The sequence below is a fragment of the Ahaetulla prasina genome, chromosome 4 (genome assembly GCF_028640845.1).
Source record: "Ahaetulla prasina isolate Xishuangbanna chromosome 4, ASM2864084v1, whole genome shotgun sequence".
Taxonomy (NCBI): Eukaryota; Metazoa; Chordata; class Lepidosauria; order Squamata; family Colubridae; genus Ahaetulla; species Ahaetulla prasina.
The window spans coordinates 100,967,277-100,991,134 of record NC_080542.1 but is presented as its reverse complement, the minus strand read 5'-3'; the positions used below and the strand labels follow the sequence as shown (position 1 = coordinate 100,991,134).

At 37.7% G+C, this 23,858-nt stretch overlaps 1 protein-coding gene across 5 annotated transcripts in view; it reads right to left on the bottom strand.

The window, feature by feature from the left end:
* RFTN1 (raftlin, lipid raft linker 1) overlaps positions 1-23,858 on the bottom strand; it is a 140,228-nt gene that overhangs the window by 40,437 nt on the left and 75,933 nt on the right. For all 5 annotated transcript variants that reach the window (XM_058183565.1, XM_058183567.1, XM_058183566.1 and 2 more), the window contains one exon: positions 7,608-7,811. In XM_058183565.1, the coding sequence (XP_058039548.1) occupies positions 7,608-7,811 (204 nt within the window). The remainder of the gene's footprint in view (positions 1-7,607; positions 7,812-23,858) is intronic.

The window sequence follows — 23,858 nt, the reverse complement described above, 5'->3', positions numbered from 1 at the left end:
TTAAAGGTTGCCCTGAAGAAGAAGAAAGCATCATAGGAAGAAAGCATAGTAGAAAGGCATTAATGGTGAACATCAGCAGCTGGCAAAAACAAGCAAAGAAAACACTATATCAGCCTACTAAACTCTACCTTCTGTCTATGCTGCCTGATCTTGAATCAACTTATTAATGCTTTTATAAGGTCTTTTTGAAATATTTGCCTATATAAGGTATCAAACCACAATTTCTGGGCTACTTTTTCTTTCTGATAAAAACTTGGAGAAATACATGGAGGCCATCATTCCACCTGAAATCACATTATAGAAAACTAAATTAAAGCACCTTGCTTTTAAAATACCATACACATTTCTGCCCCTATTGAAGCAGCATTAACTATTCTGGCTCCAGAGGTGGTTTTACATAATTTTACCACTGGTTCGCCGCGCACCAAAAACGTGTTTTTGTGCACTTTCTGCGCATGCGTGCACTTACTTTGCACGTGCAGCTTGCACGCATGTGCACAGCTTAGAAAACGTGGCTAAATAGGATGGCATAGTCCTGGGGCAGGTGGGTGAGCCCACCCCCAGGTTGTCACTACCAATTTACCAGAACTGGTCCAAACCGGCTGAATACCGCCACCGCCTGGCTCCATATACTTAGAGCTCTACAATGGCAATTCTGTTTGCCAAACATTTCCACTATTTTTAGTAACAAATTGCACAACATGTTGGCAATGCAATTATGAAAAGTCATCAAGAATTGAATTTCTGATATAGGTGTTATTTTAAGACCATTTATTTAAACCTTCTTGTTTTCACTAACTCCCTGCGTAGTTAACTTGTAGTAGTTAATCCTATATATCTCAACATATTTTATTTACTTAGTTAAACCTTAATGTTAGATGGTCAAGCGATGTCTCATTTGTTCTAATCACTGTATCACACAGCCATTAAACTAAATATGAAGTCTCTTCAGCTCAAGCTCTGCCATAATAATTTTTTTTCGTTACCTTCAATCAGCTCATGTAAAAGGTTATTCCCTCCCTTTAAAAGAGAAGGTTCCATTATCACTGAATTTTTTATTAATGGGGGGATGCTCCCTGACTGAGCTCAAAAAACTATTTTCACTTGGGTATATAAATATTTGATGCTGTTCTGCTGGGCAAAATGTCAGTTTAATGTTCCTGCACATGATTTACAAGGCAGCTATGGAAAAAAAAATCTTCTGCTATGATGACAATCATACTAATGGGGAGCAATGTGTCCTTGTGTTCTCTGTTTCCTTTGAACTATTAAATGCTCCATACAAAGCTTAACCTTTGCATTATAGTTATTACTATAAAACTCACTGGCCCATGTATAATATAGGTGTTTGTCCTGCAAATCTGCCTTTTATAGATGTACAACCACTGCTATAGCTACTTTTTATCAGGGGGGCTTCTTTCCCTGATTATGATTTGTGAATATCGTATCTTAGTGACTTTTCTGCCACAACCTGATAGGTAACAAGAATACAAATAGTTGTTATGCATGACACTGTCTGTTTTGCATTTGAATTATATGTAGAACATCCTATATGGGGTGTGTGTGTGTGTGTGTGTGTGTGTGTGTATGCGTGTGTGTGTGTGTGTGTGTGTGTGTGTGTGTGTGTGTAAGAATTTGACAATGAGTCAAATTTTCTATTTCTTAGTAAGTGCAGATATGAATTACTTGAGTTCAATATTCATATTTATTACTCATTTCATTTGATGATGGCTTTACTTAATAGCAAACTCTGGAATGGATTTGGCATTTTGTTATTATTACAATGTTATTGCTGACTTTTCATGCAATTCTGAAAGCAAAGAATGCTCTTATTCAAGAACATAATTTTCTTTGGATTGAAAATTAAACTTAACTTTCCTCAGAAAACAATCTTAATCTCTGCAATATATTATCTTATCATAGTTTATAGAACTACAATTAGAAGGCTTGCCTAGAAGCAAGCTGATCTGTACCAGTGAATTCCAATCCTTAGACTCATCATACAAATTTAAATTTATTTTGCTTGTGCACAAAATGAACTATTAAGTCAATATGCAATACTCTTTCTGAAGGAACTTTAATTCGTATTCTTTGGAAAACTCTCCAGAGTCTTGTAAGTGTACTATTCTATGTGTTTAAACAATAAGATAATGCTTTTCATATGCACCATTTAAGATGTTAAGCAATAATTGATAATGCTCCAGAAATCCAATTAAAAAACAACTTAATTTGGCATACATCATTTCTAATGATTCATACTTTTGAAACTGTACTATGCATTTGTGCATGTGTGTGCAAATAAATAAATAAAAAAATAAGACTATCTGTCTTCAAACAAGTTAGTTAACAATGCACATTTTGGGAAGAAAAAAAAAAGGCCCACCCCAAATCCAAGGAAAGCATTCACTTAAGTGCCTTTTAAAATTCTAAAGGGATGCGGTGGCTCAAGGGGCTAGGACATTGAGCTTGTCGATCGAAAGGTCGGCAGCTCAGCGGTTCAAATCCTTGGTGCTTGTCCCTCGTTACTTGTCCCAGCTTCTGCCAACCTAGCATTTTGAAAACACGTAAAAATGCAAGTAGAAAAAATAGGGACCACCTTTGGTGGGAAGGTAACAGCGTTCCGGAAACGGAGATGAGCACCGCCCCCTAAAGTCGGCAATGACTAGCACGTGTGTGCGAGGGGAACCTTTACCTTTACTAAAGGATATTTTTTTTAAAAATCTCTCCCTCAGTATAATTTCAACAAGGACTTTCACTGAATATTTTAATTGGTGATGGCATTTATGGCTATAACACAACAGGAAATATTCTAGAAACTGCTTTCATTTGATTTACAAAATAAGCTACTTTTTAAGGTGCTCCATTGACACCAGAGGGATATTTATTCAATTCCCACTTAACCATGGAGCTTACTGGTATCCTTGGGTCTGTTATTCTTTATTCATTCAAGCTGACTCAACAAGGGTGATGCTCTGGTGATTTAAATAAGAAAAGGCTCCCATGGATGCACTCAGAGCTCCCGGAGGCAAGACAAACTGTAAATACTGTAAATAATATTATATGGTTATAAAGTATTTGTGCTGTGTAAACATGTTTCATTGAATTCCATCCTTGATAGTTTTTAAAAATTGGTACAACTTAGTCAATTAGTTGGCCATTGTTTCCACATGAGATGTAGTCAACTGAAGATATTTGAGAAACTGAGGAAATGCTAGAAACACTTTCCATTCCTGAAAATTTTAAATCCACAAACAAGTATATGATTCCCACAATGATAGCTCAAAATTTCATCTAGTACTGAACTATTTTCAAACTGGTACCAATTGATTTTAATAAAAGCTCCCCCCTCTATATTTTGATTTGCCTCCATTTCTGAATGTGTACTGTTTTTCTTCTGCAGGTAACACAACACAACTATCATATATATACTGATATTTCAATAATGCTGATAATAAAAATATACATAATTTATATATAATGAAGGGTACATTGAGAACCAGCATAAAATGCTCAGTTAAGATCAGTGGAATCCATTTTAGTTATTGAAGCCTACTGTAAAGTTTTGCAGTAGGCATTATTTTTCAGTTTAATTTATTTTAATTTATTTATTTTATTTGTCACAACAGTATATATAAGCATAAGCATGAAATAACTATACAATATATAAGCATATATATAAGCATAAGTATGTAATAACTATATTAATGTCGACTGGCGGCCCCCAGGGGGAGGGCCTTCTCTGTGGGGACTCCTACCCCGTGGAACGAACTTCCCCCTGGACTTTGTCAACTAGCCGACCTTCGGACCTTCCGCCGCGAACTTAAAACCTATTTATTCCGTCTAGCTGGACTGGCTTGATTTAAAAAATTTTAATTCGTTTTTATGGGTTTTAAATTATTGTAAATTTTTTATAGGGTGTTATTATATTTTAAATTTTCGGCCAATTGAATAAGTTTTTAAAGGGGTGTTCTTAATATTATATGTATTGTTTTTTTTCTTTGTATTTTTATTCTGGTTGTGCACCGCCCTGAGTCCTTCAGGAGAAGGGCGGTATACAAATTAAATTATTATTATTATTATTATTATTATTATTATTATTATTATTATTATTATTATTATTATTATTATTATTATTATTATTATTAATTGGATATAATGAAAGAGAACATTAGGACAGGAACGGTAGGTACGCTTGTGCTCTTATGCACGCTCCTTACAGACCTCTTAGAAATGGGGTGAAGTCAATACTATCAGTGTTGGGGTCAGACTTGCATCCTGGTCTTTTATTCTAAAACTGAACAAAAATGAACTAACAGGAATAGGAGAAAATTGTTTTAGATAAATACAATGGGCTTTTAAATGTGCCAAAGGGCACAGAAAATAAGGAATATATACATAGTACTTATTCAAAGAGTAATGCTTTATGCATAGAATACAGTGAGCACTAGATCGGAAGTTCCCAACTTATTTGAGATAGTGAGCACATTTGGAATTTAAGGATAAATTGTAGATACTCTGTTGTGCAGGGGGTTTGATTCTCAAAAAAAAAAAAAAACCTGTCATGAGACATAAAGCACCAAACTATCACAATGTTACATGTCAACTCTTCTAACCTTATCCCTCTTCATGATGCATGCTGATTATTTCTGTTCTTTCTCTGCCAGGAGGGCATTATTTCAGATAACACATAGGGCATTGTTATTTTCTAAGAAAGGTAATGAAACTTTGCAGCATACCATATTTCCAATGTTTTTAGGGATTTTTTAAAAAAAGTCAGGGCAAGAACATTGATAGCCACCAAGGGACTCCAGCCTATCTCAGTGCCATGCTAGGGACTAGATCCTGAAATTAGGTGCTAAAATAGATCTAAATTTTATTTCTGTTGTTTTCTGTGGCAGAGTCTTCCTTGCAATTATAAGATGGCAATATTTGTCCCATCTTCATTAACACTAGCACTAGGCAAAATAACTTAATAATAATAATAATAATAAAAAAGGCCTGCTAAAACTAAATGCATCTGCGTTTAATCAGTAATTCAAAAGGAATCTGCCTAAAATCTCCATGAATTGAACTCTTTAAGGGAAGTACAAGAAGATAATTCTTAAATAAACAATTTTATTTTTAAGAGCAGAAAGGCAATAATATTAAGTATCTTTAGATCTCCAGCCAAATTCTCAAACAAACTGTTCACTTCTCATAATAGCATCAACAAGCACTATATTGTAGCAAGAATAAAAGGTTATTATCTTGTAGTTTCTCAATCATCCCAAATCTCCTTAATTCCTCACCATTACTGGGTGAAGATCTAAAAACTAAGGAACTTTTTATGAATGGACTGCTGACATCTCACCAAGAACTTCTTCCCTCCCTCTCACCCCCACCCCATTTTATATCTAAGGTAGTCCCTTGCAAAAACTTTGGGCAATTTTACAGCTGTACCCTAAAATTCCTTACATAATTATTTATGAATGATAAAAAATTAATATGCATGCTTGAGATATATATAATTAAGAGTAGACAAAATTAATTTGTAGGAAGGCATAACTATGAGATTAATTAAATACAATTTTCAATATTATATAAGCCAAGATTTCTTTACTCGGAATGAAGAAAAGACAAAAACAGTGCTATCCTCTATCAGAGTATATAATAATAGTGAGGCGAATGAGCAATTGCAGAATTAAGACTTTGTGGTTTGCAGTCATCACATGGGATCAAAAACAGCTGTTATGAAAAAGCTTTATTCTTCAGAAAAGAGAGTATCACATATTATGAAAAAAATCCCTTGCTACAACAAAGAGGCATTTTATTCTAAACTATGCTCCTAAAAATGAATTTTTACTTATATATGATATATTTGCACCTTTTTTCTTAAAAATAATATGGAAGGTTTTCAGAAAATTGTTCACTCAAAGCCAATGGGAAATTAAACTCTAAAGTTACTTTTAACTTGATTATGTATCAGCTTTTTGGTATTAACTAAATAATTGGTTTAATAATATTCAATAAGAGCTGTCATGCATCAAGTTGCAAAATATATGGATGTTCCAAGCTACTAATAATTTTGAATGATATTTATATTGCATGGCACGGCACGGCACAGCACAGCATCACATCCATAAAGAGCCAGTCAGTGTAATTGTGAAAATGCTGGCCTAAAATCCAGGAGACTATGAGGTCTAGACCAGTATTAGGCAGGAGAGAGATATCTATTGCTCTCCTTCAGTCCAACCCCCACCTCACAGGTTGTTGTGGAGGAACTAGAAAGCAGGGACCAGCAAAGTCAATGGAGAAGTCATATTTAGTTAATAGTGTTACTAACTTAATAACTGCCCTGATTCACTTAACAACTATGGCAAGAAAAGTCATAAAATGGGCCAAAATTCTACACAACTTGCTAACTGTAGGCAAGCAATGCTTAGCAAAGCCAGTTTGGTGTCATATTCAAAGCATCAGACTAGAAACCAGAAAACCGTACATTCTAGTTCCTCCTTGGGCAAAAAGACAGCTGTGTGACCTAGGGCCAATTACTTTCTCTCAGTTCTAGGAAGGAGGCAATGACAAACCACTTCTGAAAAACCCTGCCATGAAAACTGCAGATACTGTCCATGCAGTCTCCAAGAATTACACATGACTGAATGGAAGAAAAAAACTTTCAATATTTGTTTGTTTATTATTTAGTCAATCAGTCAGTCACCTGAAAGGGCCTGAATGGTACAACGCTACTCTTAGCTCACCAATTCTGGCTCAGAAGCAGCTGGCAAACATGGTTTTCTGCAATATTTCCAAAATGATGTTTTCTGATTTGCACCAGTGGTTTTTCTGCTGTTCTTTAATCTGAAGTAGACAACGTACGCATTTCTATTGGTTACTGGATGAAATTGCTCTCCATTCAGATTGTGGCTATCCCTCCTTTTGAAAATAAACAGGTTTTCTGTTTTCTTTTAACTACACTCACTGATGGAAAGGATGAATGAAAATTGCTCTTCTGAATATGGTCAACACAAGAGAAATTTGAACTATGAATGACCTGAAAATATCTATTCCAATTGTTTGATACACTGTATTTGTACCTGTGATGGTTATGGTTATTTGCCTATCTTACCTAGTAATTTATAATTAATAAATAGAAATGCCCAGTTCTTTATATGTAACCTGTTAAGACTTTAACTGCCCCCACTAAAGTAAATGTAGATGCCTTCTGATTTTAAATCTGTCCATTTTCTCTCAGACACATCTCACAGGCTTTGAATTGAAACTTTTACATGGCTTGCTTTTTATTAAATTTTAAATAGATCCACTCCCATCTGAGCATTGTTCCACAAAACAGAACGTTTTACAGAAATTTAAATGAGCACTTTATAAAGGTGCTGCTGCTTCAAAGATTGTTCTTGTCTCCCTGCAATTCACACTCAGAATAGCATGTAATTTCAAAGGCAATAAGCACATTTTTTTTTAAAAAAAGAGATTATTAATGTCTAATAAATTTCTAATTAATTAAAGCTGAAATTGAAACTAAAGCCAGAAAGCAAGATACAGTTAAGAGTCAGCAACTGAAACTCATTTAAGGAAATTAAGGCAAGTAACATAGAAGAATAATTTCTTACCATTTATCATTCCAAGATTGAAGATACCATGTACCAATATATTCCCTTTCCGGAAGTGATCTGTCATGTGCTCGAGCCAATTAGCTTCTAAGGCACAAATGTTTTTCCCATTGTTGATGATTCTTACGGGTACAGTTACAGTGTAATATTGGCTGGATGTCTGCAAGGTTGTTGGCTGGTTGAAGAGTGCCAAGATCTCAGTTTCTATACAAAAATATAAGAGTTGAAATAGCTGAAAGAATTGAATTCTGCAGGACAAGAAAATATGGTGCATTACCTTTTTCCGGATGTGCTAGGATCTAAAGTCCTGGAGCATGATTCTTACACAACTGGAGAGCATCAAATCAGAAAACTGTATTATATTATATGAAATATAATAAGTTTAACAAGCACAACTTGAGTTTTCTCATGTAAGATTGAAAGTTTTGGATAATTAATAAAAACAGAATGATTTAATAATTAATAGACATAATGATCTACATAATGTAATTAATATAAATACTGATGTAGCATTATTTTTATATAGTTAATATATTTAGATTAAACAATCTAAGTATATGATGATCAAATCTTGCCACTTATAGCTGTATAAGTAAAATAAAGTAGGAGACTATAGTATATATCATAAGCAGTAAAAAGAGCTGATAAATTAGATTTATCAGATTGCCAAACTTTCTTGGTGCATTCTGCCCTTGATATCTCAAAAATATTTTCACAGTATCCCTAACTGTACCTATGAACCAATTTAAGTAATAGTTTAAGCAGTATCTGACAGAGGTCTATCCTGGCTGTATTTCCCTTGAAAATTTAAAGTATCTTGCAACACTGAGGGAGCGGGCAATATATACATTCTGGTAATCACAGAATTTGAGAAACCATACTGAAAAAGCATGGTTGTATATCACACCAAAAATATGAATAAATAATAAACATTTAATATAAAGATAAATAGTATTATATAAAACCTTGAATATGAATCATTATCTGCCACACATAATCCTGTTTTAGAGTAACAAATGGTGCCATCAGGTAGATTTCTCTACAATGAAGATTGCAAAGCAGATCTTTTTTGCTACAGTTGTAATAATTCCTGTTGTTTTTTTTATTTTGATTTCATGACTTCCTAGTACTATACAGAATTATTATCCAGAAAAAAGCAAGCAGTTACTTCCTTTAACTCCAGAAATTTCCATTCTTGGCAAGATCTTAACTTCTCTTTCATTTTCATAATGCATGAAAAGTCTGGTGGTTTTTATTAGTGTACAGAAAAATCACAATTTATGAACTAGTTGTTTTTCTCAAAGTAATTTAGCTACAATGCTTTATTATCTATAACTTAATTTTGTTATTTTTTTTCCAATGCAACAGTTTCCAGCATATTGCTTATGCTAAAGTGGTATTTTGAATATTGCCTGAACAGTATGTTTAAACTGGCAGATACATCACAAACAATGGTTTTTGTTTTTAATAATTAAAAAATGAGACATTTTGGGGCTATTTGAAAAGTGTTCATTCTCTGCCACTGGAAAACTCCTGCACATTTTCCCCCTTATCATTAGTGATTATGACAATGGTCACTACAAAGTTAAATCATTCTTTTTCTTTTTCACTTGCCCCAATTTTAGCACTCCGATTGTTCTTTCAAATTGCAGAATATAGACAATGCATGAGCCCCACTTTAACAATCCCAAAAAAATTCTTATCAGGTGTAATTTTTAAAGGGAATATTGTACAGGGGAAGGGAACAGGTTCATACACTATGGCAGCCTTTCTCCAAATTAGCCCCTACAGATGTTTTAGACTTTACTGCATAGAACATCTAGCTGTGGTGGAAGACATCTCACTGAGGAAGGCTGTTTTATTTATTTATTTATTTATTTATTTATTTATTTATTTATTTATTTATTTATTTATTTATTTAGTCACAACATCATATAAAAAGGATTATAGAGTATATAAACATATATATGAGTAAATATTAGGAGGTATAAGCATCAATATATATATAGGAAGAAGAAAAGAAAAGAAAAACAATAGGACAGGAACAGTAGGCATGTTTGTGCGCTTATGCACGCCCCTTATGGTCCTCTTAGGAATGGGATGAGGTCAATAGTAGAAAGTTTTTGGTTAAAGCTTTTAGGATTATGGGAAGAGACCACAGAGTCAGGTAAAGTATTCCAAGCACTGATGATTCTGTTACAGAAGTCATATTTTCTACAATCTAGATTAAAGCGGTTAACATTAAGTTTAAATTTGTTGGACACGCTCAATTGTATTGATGTCAGAGATGTGGTGAGGGTTCCAAACAGGCGAGCTGTATTCTAGAATTGGTCTAGCAAATGTTTTATATGCTCTGGTTAGTAGTGTAGTGTTTTTGGAAAAGAAGCTACGCAGGATTAGGTTTACAACTCTTAGAGCTTTTTTTGCTATGTAGTTACAGTGGGCTTTGACACTTAGATCATTTGACATGAAAACTCCAAGGTCTTTAACAGGGTGGGGGTCATCTGTAAGGTAATGTCCATCAAGTATGTAATTAGTGTTTGGGTTCTTTTTTCCAATATGTAAGACTGAGCATTTGCTGGTTGAGATCTGGAGTTGCCAAGTTTTAGACCAAGTGGTTAGATGATTAAGGTCTTTTTGGATGATAGATGCATTGTCTGTGGTGTTAAATAGTTTGACATCATCAGCAAAGAGAACACAATTACTTGAGATATGGTCACAAAGATCATTAATGTATAGTATGAAGAGTGTTGGTCCAAGGACGCTGCTTTGAGGAATGCCATTCTTGACAGGAACAGGATTTGATAGAGCATTGCCAATTTTGACCACTTGTTGTCTGTTGGACAGAAATGCAGATATCCATTTGTGAAGGGGTCCTGAAATGCCATAGCATTTTAGTTTTAGGAGAAGTTTGTCGTGTACTACTGAGTCAAAAGCTTTGTAAAAGTCTATGTAGATTGCATCTATTGTTTTGCCTTGATCAAGATTTGTAGTCCATATGTTTTTACAGTGAAGAAGTTGTAAGTTGCATGATAATTTTTTCCTGAAACCAAATTGTTTATTGGAGAGTAGGTTGTTAGTTTTTAAGTGTGAGGTAATGGATTGGTTGATGACTGATTCCATGACTTTGCAGGTGACGCAGCACAGAGAGATGGGTCTGTAATTTTCAACTAAGCTGGGGTCTCCTTTTTTGAAGATAGGGATGACTGTGACTAGTGACCAAAGTTTGGGAAGGGAATTGGTAGTGAAAGCTTTGTCAAAGATTATGCTTAGGGGTTCTGCTATATTAGTGGAAAGTTTTTTTAAGAAGTATGCGCATAGTCCATCAGGTCCAATAGATAGCGATGGTTTCAAGTTATGAAGAGCTTTTTCAACGTTATCGTCTGTGAAATCTATATGGGTTAAGTCATCATATTCAATGCTAGTGCGTTTATGGAATGTTGGATATGTGTTATTGCTGTTAACAAAAACTGAGCCAAAGAAACTGTTGAAGAGGTTAGCTTTAACTGTTTCATCACTGTATTCTTTGTTGTTAGAATCTTTTAGTGGTGGGATGGATCTTGAGTCTTTAAGTTTATTGTTCACAAAATTATAAAAGGCATGATTGGAATTTGTGCGCAAAAGGTTCTCTTCTTGCTTGGTGTGATAATTTGTGCATTCAGTTTTTATTTGGTTGCATATATTTTTGTAGCGTTTTTTGAAATTTGCTACATAGCCTTTTTTGTTTCTTTTCCAGAGGGATTTTTTTTTTGATTGAAGCTTTTTTATTGATATGGGTAGTTTGCTTTTCCTGGTCATGGTGGTCATTTGTGGTACATATAGTTTAATGACTTTATTGATTTCAAGTAGGAAGACTCTATAGTGGTCTTCAGCGGTTGTGCAGGTTGCAAACAGATTTTGCCAGTCCAGAAATGAAAGATCGTTGTTTATAAGATCATAGTTGGCTTTTTTGAAGTTGTAGCTGGGAATACTATTGTTATTATGATTTAAGTATGGACGTATATTGAGACGAAAATCAATCATGCAGTGGTCACTGTTGGAAAAAGGTTCTTTAATTTGTAGTCCATAAATTGAGTTGGAGTTGTTGCAGAAGATGAGATCAAGGCAGTTGTTGAGTCTTGTGTTGTTAGTTACAAGTTGTTCAAGGCCTAGGTTTGTAACAGCATTGTATAGTGTAGTATGGATTGGATCGGTTGTACATTCATTAGTTATCCAGTTTATGAGAGGTAGATTTAGGTCATCCAGGAAGATGAGAGGATATGGGCAAGAGGTAGCCCGTATTAGCAGTGAGGTTAGCATATTTGCATGGGTAATGTCATAGTCAGGGGCTCTGTAGCATAGTAAGAATCGAAGAGTAGTGTTGAGGGATAGGTCGCATACAATAGTTTCAGGAAGAGAAAGTTTTTGTGCAACTTGGATATTTTTTAGATTCAGTGACTTTTTGTAAAAGATAGCCACTCCACTACCTCTTCGGTTTTCACGATCTGATCGATAAACTTGATATTCTTTGTTTGAGATAATGGAGTCAGGAAGGGATGAGTTCAGCCATGTTTCACCAAAAAAATAATAATCTAATGTACCACTGTTTAACAAGAGGAAAAATTCAGGTAATTTGTTAACAATGCTTCTTGCATTTATCAATTTCTTATCAGTTCTGTCAGCCTCTTCACTATCCTCATGCCTGGGAAATTTCTAAAAGATACTTCTTGTGCAATATTGTTTTTAATCATAAAGGGACCTTGCTTACTTAGAATACGTTTTTTTCTTGTAACATTTTCCTCAACACTTTGATAAGCTAGACAGGAATAATAGCACCTGTTTCTATATACACCATTACAGCTATGTTTATGTCAATAGAACATTTAAAGTGGGCTGCTCTCTGTCTAGTTTGCATCTCCATGTTTCTTTGCAGAACCGCATATTCTTTCTGGTATACTTCTTTTTTAATACAGCTAACTTAACAGTACTGAACAATTTGACATCATTTATTCTACTTACAATTGCTTATTTTATTGAGTTGCCCTTTCCTTTAAACAAAAAATAAGCAACTATTCTGAGCAGATGGGCACTTTGGAATTTTGACAGGGTATTTTGAATCTTCTCACATTTTACTATGAGAAGGAGGTGCTTGTCTTTCATAAAATGACTACCATTGTGGGCAAAATGTCTATGTATCAGAAGACATTAGACAAGTTGTTCTTCTTAGCACCAGAAGGCACTTAAAACTACTACAGGTTGCCTTTGTTTCCTGGACAGTACTTCAAATGAAGTACTGAAGACTGTGTATAATCAGCATGATTATCAGCCATCAATAAGTTTGTTAAATGTTTGCAAACATAAAACAAATATGCAGAGGGGTTTTTTTAAAGGAGAGAGGGAGAGAGGAAGGATTAAATTAAATTAAATTAAATCTTGAATTGCCCCACCCACTTTTTGAAATATTACTTTTGATATGATAAACAAAGCAAAGATTTGATTCAGCGTTTTTGGTTAAAGTGCAATCTCAAAATTTTCAAATGTAATCCCAGATGCCACTTGGCAAGTTTTCTGTAAAAATAGCACAATAATTCAAGGAGGATTTAATTGTTATAATTGATATATTTTGGATATAAGTTATAATTTTAATAATGCTATTTGACAGATGTAAGGTAAATTGAAGAAAAATTAATATTAGCAATGTTATTTGATTTATGTAAGTGATATTAAAGATATGAGAAGATAGAATATTGTTTATTTTTGGAGATTGGATAAAAATTTAAGAATTTAAGCTGGAAATATGAATTATATTTGGGAGACTGTTTAAGGAAGAAAGGTATATTATAAAAGAATTTCTGATGAATACTGGAAGATGGAATATCGTCTTGGTCTTGATCGATGAAGATTGGATATTAAAAACTATAAGATTCTGAAGACTTCAGGAGTGGAATGGATTGATATATATTTGGTGTTAATTGATGAAGATTGGATATTAAAAACTGTATTTTATTGATGAACTGGAAATACTAATTTAATTGGAAGATTCTGAAGATTTTAGGAGTGGAATGGACTGATATATAATGGACTGGAAGAAGAATGTACTTTTTTGTTTCTGGAAGGGGAGTTAAGGTCTTAGAGAGAGGAGTGACTATGGATTATGACTTATGTTGTATTTTAATTTATGATTGTTAATCTTATACCCTGTACTTTGTTCTGGGAAGTCTTGGGGGATGAGAGGGGAGGAGGGAAGGGGGAGGGGAGGATGAAGGATCAATGTAAAGGAATGATTGAAGATATGTAATTAAGAAATAGAAATAATTTGAAATGAAATCGGGGCTGCTCAGCTGCCATTTCAGAAGGGAATGGAAAGGGAGAGGAGAGAGTGAAGGAAGAAAGTAGGTAGGAAAGAGAGTGGTAGAAAAGGAGGAAAGGAGAGGAAGAAGAAAGGGGAAAGAGAGAGGGTTAGAAAGGGTGGAAGAGAAGAGTAGGGAAGGAGGAGAGGATGTAGAAAAGCGAAGGAGAGGAAGGATGAAGAAAGTAGAAGAAAATAGAGAAGGGAGGAGGAAAGGTTTGTTAAGGAAGGAAGTGGTAGCTGGGCAGGTCCGAATAAGTAACAAATGAAAGTTAATGACTAATGTTGAATAAGAGATTGTATATTGAATAGGTTGTTGGAAAATGGAAATAAAACTTTTTTACTAAAAAAAAAAGAAAAACAAAAGTTAATACAGTTAGTATATTTATTTATCAATGCATTCAGTCCAAAAATTTCAGTATGTGATCTTCCTACCCTTTTTTAAATATTATTTTGCAGAATTTTTTCCATAAGATTCATTTTATGCTCCTTATTTAAATAATTTATTCTTAATGGCAAAATAGTTGAGGAGAATTGAGGAATTTGTTTATTAGGATTATGGGTTACAAAATATTTAAAAAGCATTATTTTCTTTTAAATCAAACACAAAACACATTTTGCTAGATAATTCTATGCTATTCTCTTATGGAATTTGAATCATTTCAAGTAGTCTGTATGAAGAAGCTATCTGTAACAGTAACAGAGTTGGAAGGAACCTTGGAGGTCATCTAGTCCAACCCCCTGCTTACTCAGGAGACCTGTATGAGGGATTCAAACATCTAGAACATCCAAGAATGCAATTATACTATATAGATAATTTATATAAACCTTGAATTGTAACATGAATGTTTTACACACAAGACACTTGAAACATGAAATAAATATAAATAAATATAAATAATATGAATGATGGTAGTAATTGTTTTGATTGTTTCCTGATTGCTTATTTGTAGCCCATGACTATCAATAAGTGTTGTAAGTGTTGTACCTTGACGAAAGTATCTTTTCTTTTATGTACACTGAGAACATATGCACCGAGACAAATTCCTTGTGTGTCCAATCACACTTGTCCAATAAAAATTCTATTCTATTCTATTCTAATCTTTATTTTATATGGTAACACAGACAGATCATACCCAAAACAGGCTGAGCATTTCCATTTTACTAAAAAAAAAAAAGAACTGTCGAATACAATTAGGAAAAGATACTAAATAAACTAGATACACGCTGAGAAAATATGGTGATACAGCTTCATTCTCTGTTGTTGCATATCAAAAAACAAACCACCAATGTGTATATTTTTAGAAATATTATTAAAAGGAAAAGGTGCCTAAACTATACTAATATACCATACATATGATTTCTTTCAAGTACTAGTTCAATAACTTACTTTGTGTTAATGCACAGTAATTGGTCTAAAATATAACTTCATCTATTTTCCAATATTGTATGAATTTTAATTATGATATGGTATGGAACTGAAATATAAATTCACTGAACTCCAATTTAGACACTGAAATAAAATCAAAACCAAAACATAAAACAAAAGAAAATAAAAGTTACACAGACTTTTTTTTTACCTAAGAAGTTTACAGTAATGGAGAAAAGCACTGCCGTTTTGAAAAATAAACTCAGCCTAAAATCAGACCACAAAGGTGACTAACCAGAACTGAAATTTACATGTTAAAATCTGTAACCTGAGCACCCTTTAGCTAATTTACCTTACAAATCATAAGGCAATTTTCCCTCCTAAGATTTTGATACCAGGCTTCAACTACTTCCATGGTTCCTATTTTTACTTCACAGTATGCTTAGCATTCATACAAGGAAAGAAAGCAGTGTAAGCAATGCATAATAATAAAAAGCAAAAGCATTGTCCTTCCTAAATGAAAATGTTCTTAACCCTAAGTATTTTATTTCTGACTTGTTTTGAAAAGTAATAAATTCTTTGAAAATAATTTCTTCTGCTGGAACATTTGACTCAAGAGTAATTGCTATGTATGCTATGTACATGGCAAAAGACCATAAATGTTATCAAAATCTTAATCTTGTAATGCACAGTAATATAAATTAACTCCTCAGAAGGAATCAATTTAAGTCTGTAAAGTTGTGTAACTATTGTTCTGGCAATAATGAAAAATTAGTAAAAGGTATTATATGACAATACTTTGATTGAAATAGATCTGCTTGGGACCCAATTCAAGATTTAAACAGCAGCTCTAAACACAGAAAGTAACTTAGAAGTATGGCCGGATACTGGCAATTTTCAACCAAAAAAAAACCCAAAAATTCCTAGAGGGGAAAGATGACACTTACTTGATAATTTAAGGAGATTGTAAGAAGAGTCTGTCAAATCCTCAAAAGGGATTGTAGAATGCATGCTTTCTAGAGCAGCAGATTCCACGCTATGTACAGATGTTTCTGTTTTTATGCTATACTATGTACAATATTAGGGATGCAGTGGCTCAGTGGCTAAGATGCTGAGCTTGTCGATCGAAAGGTTGGCAGTTCAGCGGTTCGAATCCCTAGTGCCGCGTAACGGGGTGAGCTCCTTTTACTTGTCCCAGCTTGTGCCAACCTAGCTGTTCTAAAGCACATAAAAAATGCAAGTAGAAAAATAGAGACCACCTTTGGTGGGAAGGTAACAGCGTTCCGTGCACCTTTGACATTTAGTCATGCTGGCCACATGACAACAGAGACGTCTTCGGACAGTGCTGGCTCTTCGGCTTTGAAATGGGGATGAGCACCAGCCCCTAGAGTTGGGAATGACTAGCACATATATGTGAGGGGAATCTTCACCTTTAGCTATGTACAATATTAATTATGACGTTGCACGGCCTAAAGTAGAAATAAATATTCAAAACCAGACATATATAGATTACTGTGGATCTGGGGTGTTTGCTTTGTATGTATGTGCATATATGAATAAAAATAGTGTGTGCGTGCGTGTATGTGTGTGTAATTTGTAAGAACTTTGAATGGAAAAGCTCTGAGAAGGATAAAAATAAACATGACAATTACAGGGAACCTGTTTTAAATTTTTTTTTTATTTTTTATTTTTATTACTTTTTTTACAACAAACAAACAAACAAAAAATACATTATTACACCCTTGTGCTATACATAAAAGGAAGATTTGGGTCTTCGGATATATCCTCATGATTGCCAAAATCCACGTTCTCGAGGTACAGGTACTGAAGCGTCCAATGTTCCAAGCGCAAAGTCCACAAATGGTTTCCAAGTCTTCCAGAAAATATCTTCTTTATACACACCACTTCTAATTTTAATATCACATGTCATTTTATCATTTAAAGAAAAGGAGGATAAATTGAAACAGCGGGTTCTGAAATGGATTAATGATTTGGATACGCAACTTACGTTCACAATAGCAGACCTGGCAAGTGTTTTTAGAATTGGATATAGAAGGCAAAATGGTTCTAACAGGAATGTGCTTGTCAGGTTCGCAAATCTTGGTGATAAGTTGGAAGTTATGGCCAAGGTGAGAGAGTTGGGAGATGCTTTGAAGTTTGAAGGGAAGACTATTCAAGTCTTCCCGGATATATCAAGAGAAGAAAGGGCATGGAGATTTTTTTTAAAACCAATCACAAAAGTTTTGAGGGATAATGGAATTAAATACAATTGGAGGCCACCACAACAATTGAAACTTTTTTATAAAGGAAGGATGCGTACAATCACCCCAGATATAGATGCATTATTATATTTACGGAGCTTGGACTGATTGAGATGGAGGATTTAATGGAGATAAAAGATCAAATGCTTCAGATGGGTGGAACATACGCGAAACATCAATCCCAGAAGAAGAAAAAGGGGCTATTGGAGGCAAGACTCAAAGGGTTAAAGAGGAAAGAAATATCACCTGTGTTGGTTGAACAGAAGAAGAGTCGTGAGGATACAGTAAGAGAAGAAGCAGATAAGAGTCTTGGAAAATACGAAGCTGAATGCGGTCATCGCTATCTTTTTTGAGTGATGAATTTAAATAGACAGCCCGAAGAAGTGGCTCGGCATTGGCACGTCCCTCTCCCCATTCTCTTTATAGAGGCGAAATCGATGAGGATGTGGGGAAGAAGATTGTTTGTACTTTATTGTTTGTTTGTTTTGTTTTTTTCTGTTTTCTTATTGTTGTTTATATGTTAAATATGGTAGTTTAATGTCGGGTGGTGGGCACAGAAAGGAAGATGCGGGGATAGGATTAAAAAAATTATATTTTAAATGGGAGTTATAAAAATAATGTCATGGAATGTGAAGGGTACAGGGAATCAGATTAAAAGAAGAAGATTGGAGTTTAAGATTAAAAGGATTTGCCAGACATTTTATTTTACAAGAAACCCATCAGAAATCTGAAGATTCAAATAGAATGTATATAAAAGGTATGCAAATATATGAAAAGCATTTGGAACTTCAAAAGCTAGAGGAGTTGCAACACTGATATCAGATAGGGTGTACTTTGAAAAACATAAGGTAATTTTGGATGAAGATGGAAGATATGTAATAATTGTTGGAAATCTTAATGAGGAAAAAGTGACACTTGTTAATTTATATTTACCGAATGAAAAACAAAGAGAATTTCTTGAAAAAATAACAAAAATTTTGGAGAATGAAAGTGTAGGGAAAGTAATTGTGGCTGGGGATTTTAATTTAATCAGAGATAAAATAGATAGTACTAATCCCACCCGCTGTGGAGGAGCAAATAAAATGGGGATTTTAAATATGTGGATGCTTCGAAACGGCGTGGTCGATGTGTGGAGAGAGGTTAAAGGAATTGAGAGAGTATACACTTTTTTCTCTAAGATATATAATACCTGTTTTAAATTTTTGACACAAGAATATTACTAATTTTGTTATTTCTTTGAAGTGATTATGCTATCAGGATAAACAAGGCTAAATATAAAGGGAGACTAAATATTTACTTTATGATGAAAAGTAAAACTTTATTAATCTACATAATTGCAAATATTATTAGGTACAAAGCAGAGGTGGGTTCTACTTACCTTTACTACCAGTTCGCAATGGGATCATGCATGTGCGTTCGCTTTGCTCGTTTCTGCACACGCGCAGTGTTAACTTCGGGCAATGAGGAGGCAGGAGACAGTCATTAGTGACAACAGCTCTTAAGTTTATTGTGAGAACCCAGCAAAGCAACTAGCAAAACAGTCCTCCTTATATAGTATTTGGGCTGAGGCATCAGCCAATCAGAAACGTGCTTTTTCCCTCCCAAATTTCCCTCCAATAATTCAAATACATAACACTCCTCCCCTCCAAGAACACACTTAGTTCGATATTTACATATTATTTACAAATGTAATCACGCAGGTAGTCGGGGCATTTCCTGAGCCTGGCTGACCTGCGCAATTCATTCCCTGGTGGGGAGTCGAGCTGGTCAGAGGGACTCTCTGTTCCTCCCAGCTCCTCCAATTGGCCCTCCGGCCCTGGATTAGGGCCAGATTCTTCCCTGCTGACTTCTGGAGGGACCGTGGGGTGTCGCTGGACTTCGCAACTCACAGATAAGTCCTCCGGCCACTTCGGGCTTCAGTTAGCTGTTGGTGTAAACAGTGGGTAGTCAGGGCCTGGTTATTGTATTTCTATCTTGGCTTCCAACCTTTTACGTAGTTGGTCGATGTGCCTTTTCCAGACCCTCCCATTGCCCATATCAACTAAATAAGATTTGGGGCCTGTCACCTCTAAGATTGTTCCTGCCAACCAAAGGGGATCTTCACTGTAATTCCTGGCAAAGACAGGAGCTCCTGTTGTAAAAACCCTTGTTTTATCTCTTGTTGTTGGATACCCATCAGGGGAATAATTTGGATTTAGTCTGTCTAATGGGCATCGGAGTCTCCTTCCCATTAACAACTCAGCTGGGCTGTGGCCGGTGGCCATGCAAGATGGCCCATGCTGGATGGGCAAGAATGTGTCAATCTTGGCTTGCCAATCCCCCGGGCTAATCCTGGACAGTGTGTCGTGTCCCACTCCTCCCCTGACGGCCGGGTCGGGGAAGTCTGTATCAAGCGTGGCCACAAAGCCTCTGCAGCTGTGCCAAAGTTCTGTCAGAGTTCTCAGGGCAGGCAGGAGTCCAAGGTGTGACTTCAGCAATCCAGATTAGACTTTGCTTGACTCAAAGAATGCCAGAAAGCAGATCCTTTGTATAGGCCATGGGGTGTGGCTCCATGACTCAGCACTTATCCAGGCCTGCCCCTCCCTTCCTTTTGCTGATGTTGCCTCTCCATTCTCCGGAAGCGTGGATCCATCCACCCTCCAGCTGCTGGCAATTCCAGCTCGTGACTGGCTTCATGCTCCTCATGTTCACATGCTGTGGGGGAGGGGTTTATTTGCTCTGTCTGTCTGGGCATGGTGCCAGGACTGGGGGCTGGAGGCATGCCAGGCCGTTCGTCTGCACTATCAGTCCCTGGCTGAGATAACAGGAGATGAGAGGGGCCCAGCTGCGGAGAAGGGGGTGGGCGATGCACAACACAGTGCCTCCTTGGCACTTCTTACAAAACGTTCTGCAAGGCCATTACTAGCCGGATGGAATGGCACCGAGAGGGCATGTCGGATGCCCATTTCCGCCAAGTACCCTTCAAATTGAGTGGCAGTGAACTGTGGACCATTATCCGAGACTAATGTGTCTGGCAGACCATGTGTTACAAATAGTCGCCACAAAACTCTTATGACTGCTCGGCAGTCATAGTTTTCATTAATATTATTTCCAACCACTTGGAATATGCATCTACGATTATTAAGAACGTTTGCCCATGAAAAAGGCCAGTAAAGTCTATGTGAATTCTAGACCACGGTCCCTGGGGTTTCTCCCATTTCCACACCGGGGCCGTTGGAGGTAGTGGTCTAGAATCTTGGCAAGATTGGCATCTGCCTAGTCAGTCACTAATGTCTTTGTCCATCTGGGGCCACCACACATAACTTCGTGCTAGACCTTTCATATGTACAATGCCCGGGTACCCCACATGCAATAAATCCAATACATTTTCCCTTAAACGCAACGGAATAACAACTCTATCTCCCCATATTAAACATCCCCCTTGCACAGACAATTCAGAATGTTTGGTCGCAAACTTTTTAAATTCCTTGCCCGTTGTACCGGGCCACCCCCTCTGTACCCAGCCGATTACAGTGCGAATAATAATGTCTTTTGTCGATGCCCTAGCCACTTTGGCGGAAGTGACAGGGCCAGTGTCCAAAGAGTCAATCAGCAGGATTGGGGTTCCCGGAATCGGGTCTTGAATCGCGTCCAGCAAGAGGCACCTGTTTAAAGTGTCTGCGTGTCCCAATTCCTTGCCCGGTCGGAAGGTCAGACGGTATGAATATGCCACCAGAAATATGGTCCAGCGAGTCAGTCTGGGAGACAGGGCAATTGGCATAGGGCAGTCTCCTGCCAACAAACCCAACAACGGCCGATGGTGAGTAACAATGTCAAAATGCCTCCCAAACAAATATTCGTGAAATTTTTTAACACCTGATTAAAGCTTCTCTATCTAGTTGGCTATAATTATTGCCAAAGCTTCTCTATCTAGTTGGCTATAATTTCTCTTGGCTCCCGATAAGGTGCGGGAGAAGTAGGCAATGGGGGCTTCTGTCCCATTAGGCAGTTTGTGGCTGAGAACAGCTCCCACTTCATAGGGTGATGCATCACATACCAGGACGAGAGGCAAAGTCCCATTATATTGAATTAATAGACTGTCACTAGACAGTAGCTTTTTTACAGAGTCAAAAGCTGCTGATTCAGTCTTACCCCAAGTCCACGGGGTATTTTTAGCAAGCAGTCTGTGTAGTGGTTCAGCCACGGTTGCCTTGTCCTTTAAAAAGACCGCATAAAAGTTCAAAAGCCCTAAAAAGGCTTGTAACTCCGCTTTGTTTTTTGGTAAGAGAGTTTTTCGAATTGCCTGTACCTTGCTCTCTGTTGGATGGATACCAGCCTTATCTATTCGATATCCTAAAAATTCGACTGAGGGCACTCCAATTTGACATTTGTTGAGCTTGACTTTAAGTCCAGCAGCTCTGAAAATGGTCACTACCCTTCGCAATTTTTCTCGTAGCTCCTCCATGTCACTAGCTGACACCAAAACATCATCAAAATAGGGTACTACCCCTGGTAGGCCCTGCAATAACCGTTCCATGAGGTTCTGGGGCAACAGTCCAGGGGCAACACTGACCCCAAACTAGAGTCGGTGCACTTAAACACACCTCTGTGAGTAACTATCGTCTGTGCCTCAGCTGTTTCATTATCAACAGGCAACTGCCGATATGCCTGGGCCAAATCAAGTTTGGCAAAAATTTGCCCTGGTCCTAGCGAATGCAGCAAAGGTTGGACTATGGGGACAGGGTATGCGCTTTTCTGCAATGCCTTATTCAGCATTGCCTTGTAATCGGCAAAAATACGGACAGATCCGTCTGGTTTAACTGGTGTGACTATCGGTGTTTCCCACTTTGTGTGGTCAACTGGAATTAATATGCCCTTTTCCACTAGTTATCCAGCTTTTTATCAATTTTAGGTTTAAGGGCAAAAGGAACCCTCCTGGCCTTTAGCCAAATCGGAGCTATTTTTGGATCTAAATTAAATGAAATGGGGGTCCCCACATACTTGCCCAGGCTGTCCTGGAATACGTCTTCAAATTCCTGTAGCAGCTCCTCTCTCAGGTCGCCTCCGACACTGTAGACTCTGGTGATGCCCATTCCTAGGGCCTGGAACCAATTGAGACCTAGCAAACTGGACAAATGTCCGTCTATGATGGTGACTGACTCTGCGCATGCGCAAGAATGGCAGCTTACTGATCGCTCGGAACGGCGGCTGGCAAGATCCCCGGCTGATGGCGACGTCCTGCTGCCTCTTTTACCGCTTGCACCCCCCGGCCTGGTGAATTTTGCATCCCAGCGTCCGCGGGTGGGGTCTTGGGACCGTTTTGGACCCGCGGTTGCTGCGCTGGAGGTCGGAGAAGCCGGAGACGGGGCGGGCGAAGATGGCGGCCTCGCGAAGGTGTGTGGGTGGGCGGCCGACCCTCAGCTGTTTCTCAGCTGTTTGGCGGTTAGCGGCGTTTGTTTCCAGCGCCGCTGACTGCTTTTATCGGACTGTGCCCCTTGGACTGAGCCTCATGGCCTCGGACCCCCAGCTCTTATGCCATCTCCCTGTTGAATGCAGGGTGAGCCGGGGGAGACGAATGGCCATGTGGAGGTGTGGGGGGGGGCGTGTGACAGCTACGCCGCAATGCCCGGACTGCGTGGCTCGCCGTTTTGGCCCTTGCTTCGCCACAACATCTACCCTGCTGGCGATTGAGGCTTGGTGGCCATGTGGAGGTCGGCCATGTGGAGATGTGGGGAGGGGGCTGCTCGTTTTCATCTGAGGCGGCGCCCATTCAACGACGCCCTGATTGCACCCCTGGACTATGCCTCCTGGTCTTCTAGCTCCCAGCTCGTTGGACCATCTTCCCCACTGAGGGTGGGGGCAAGTGGTGGACTTGATGACCATGTCAAGGCGTGGGGGCAGGACGGTGTATTTTCCAGTTGACACCGTGGCTACCCATTACCCCACCCCCTGACCTCCCCCCTGGACTGCTGGAACATCTCTCCTGCAGACGGCACTCTCCGGCCCAGCGGAACATCTATCCGTGGGCCGTTGGATGAGGTTTAGGCCTCTTGATAACTACGGCTGCCGTGCACGGTGCTGGAGGAGGGGTGAGCGACGAAGGATGGCAGACAGGATGAACCGTAGGAGGGAGACGGTGGTCCGGCCGGATCGACATTTTCTGTTTTGTTCCTCTAGCCGCAAAACCAACTGTGGCATTTTTCGACGGCCGAATCCTTCGGGGTGTGGCCTGGTTCTGCCAGGAGGGGCGTGGGAGGTGAGGAAGATGGCCCCTTGGACGGCATTCCCAGGCACCCGCGGAGGATGGAGCCGGA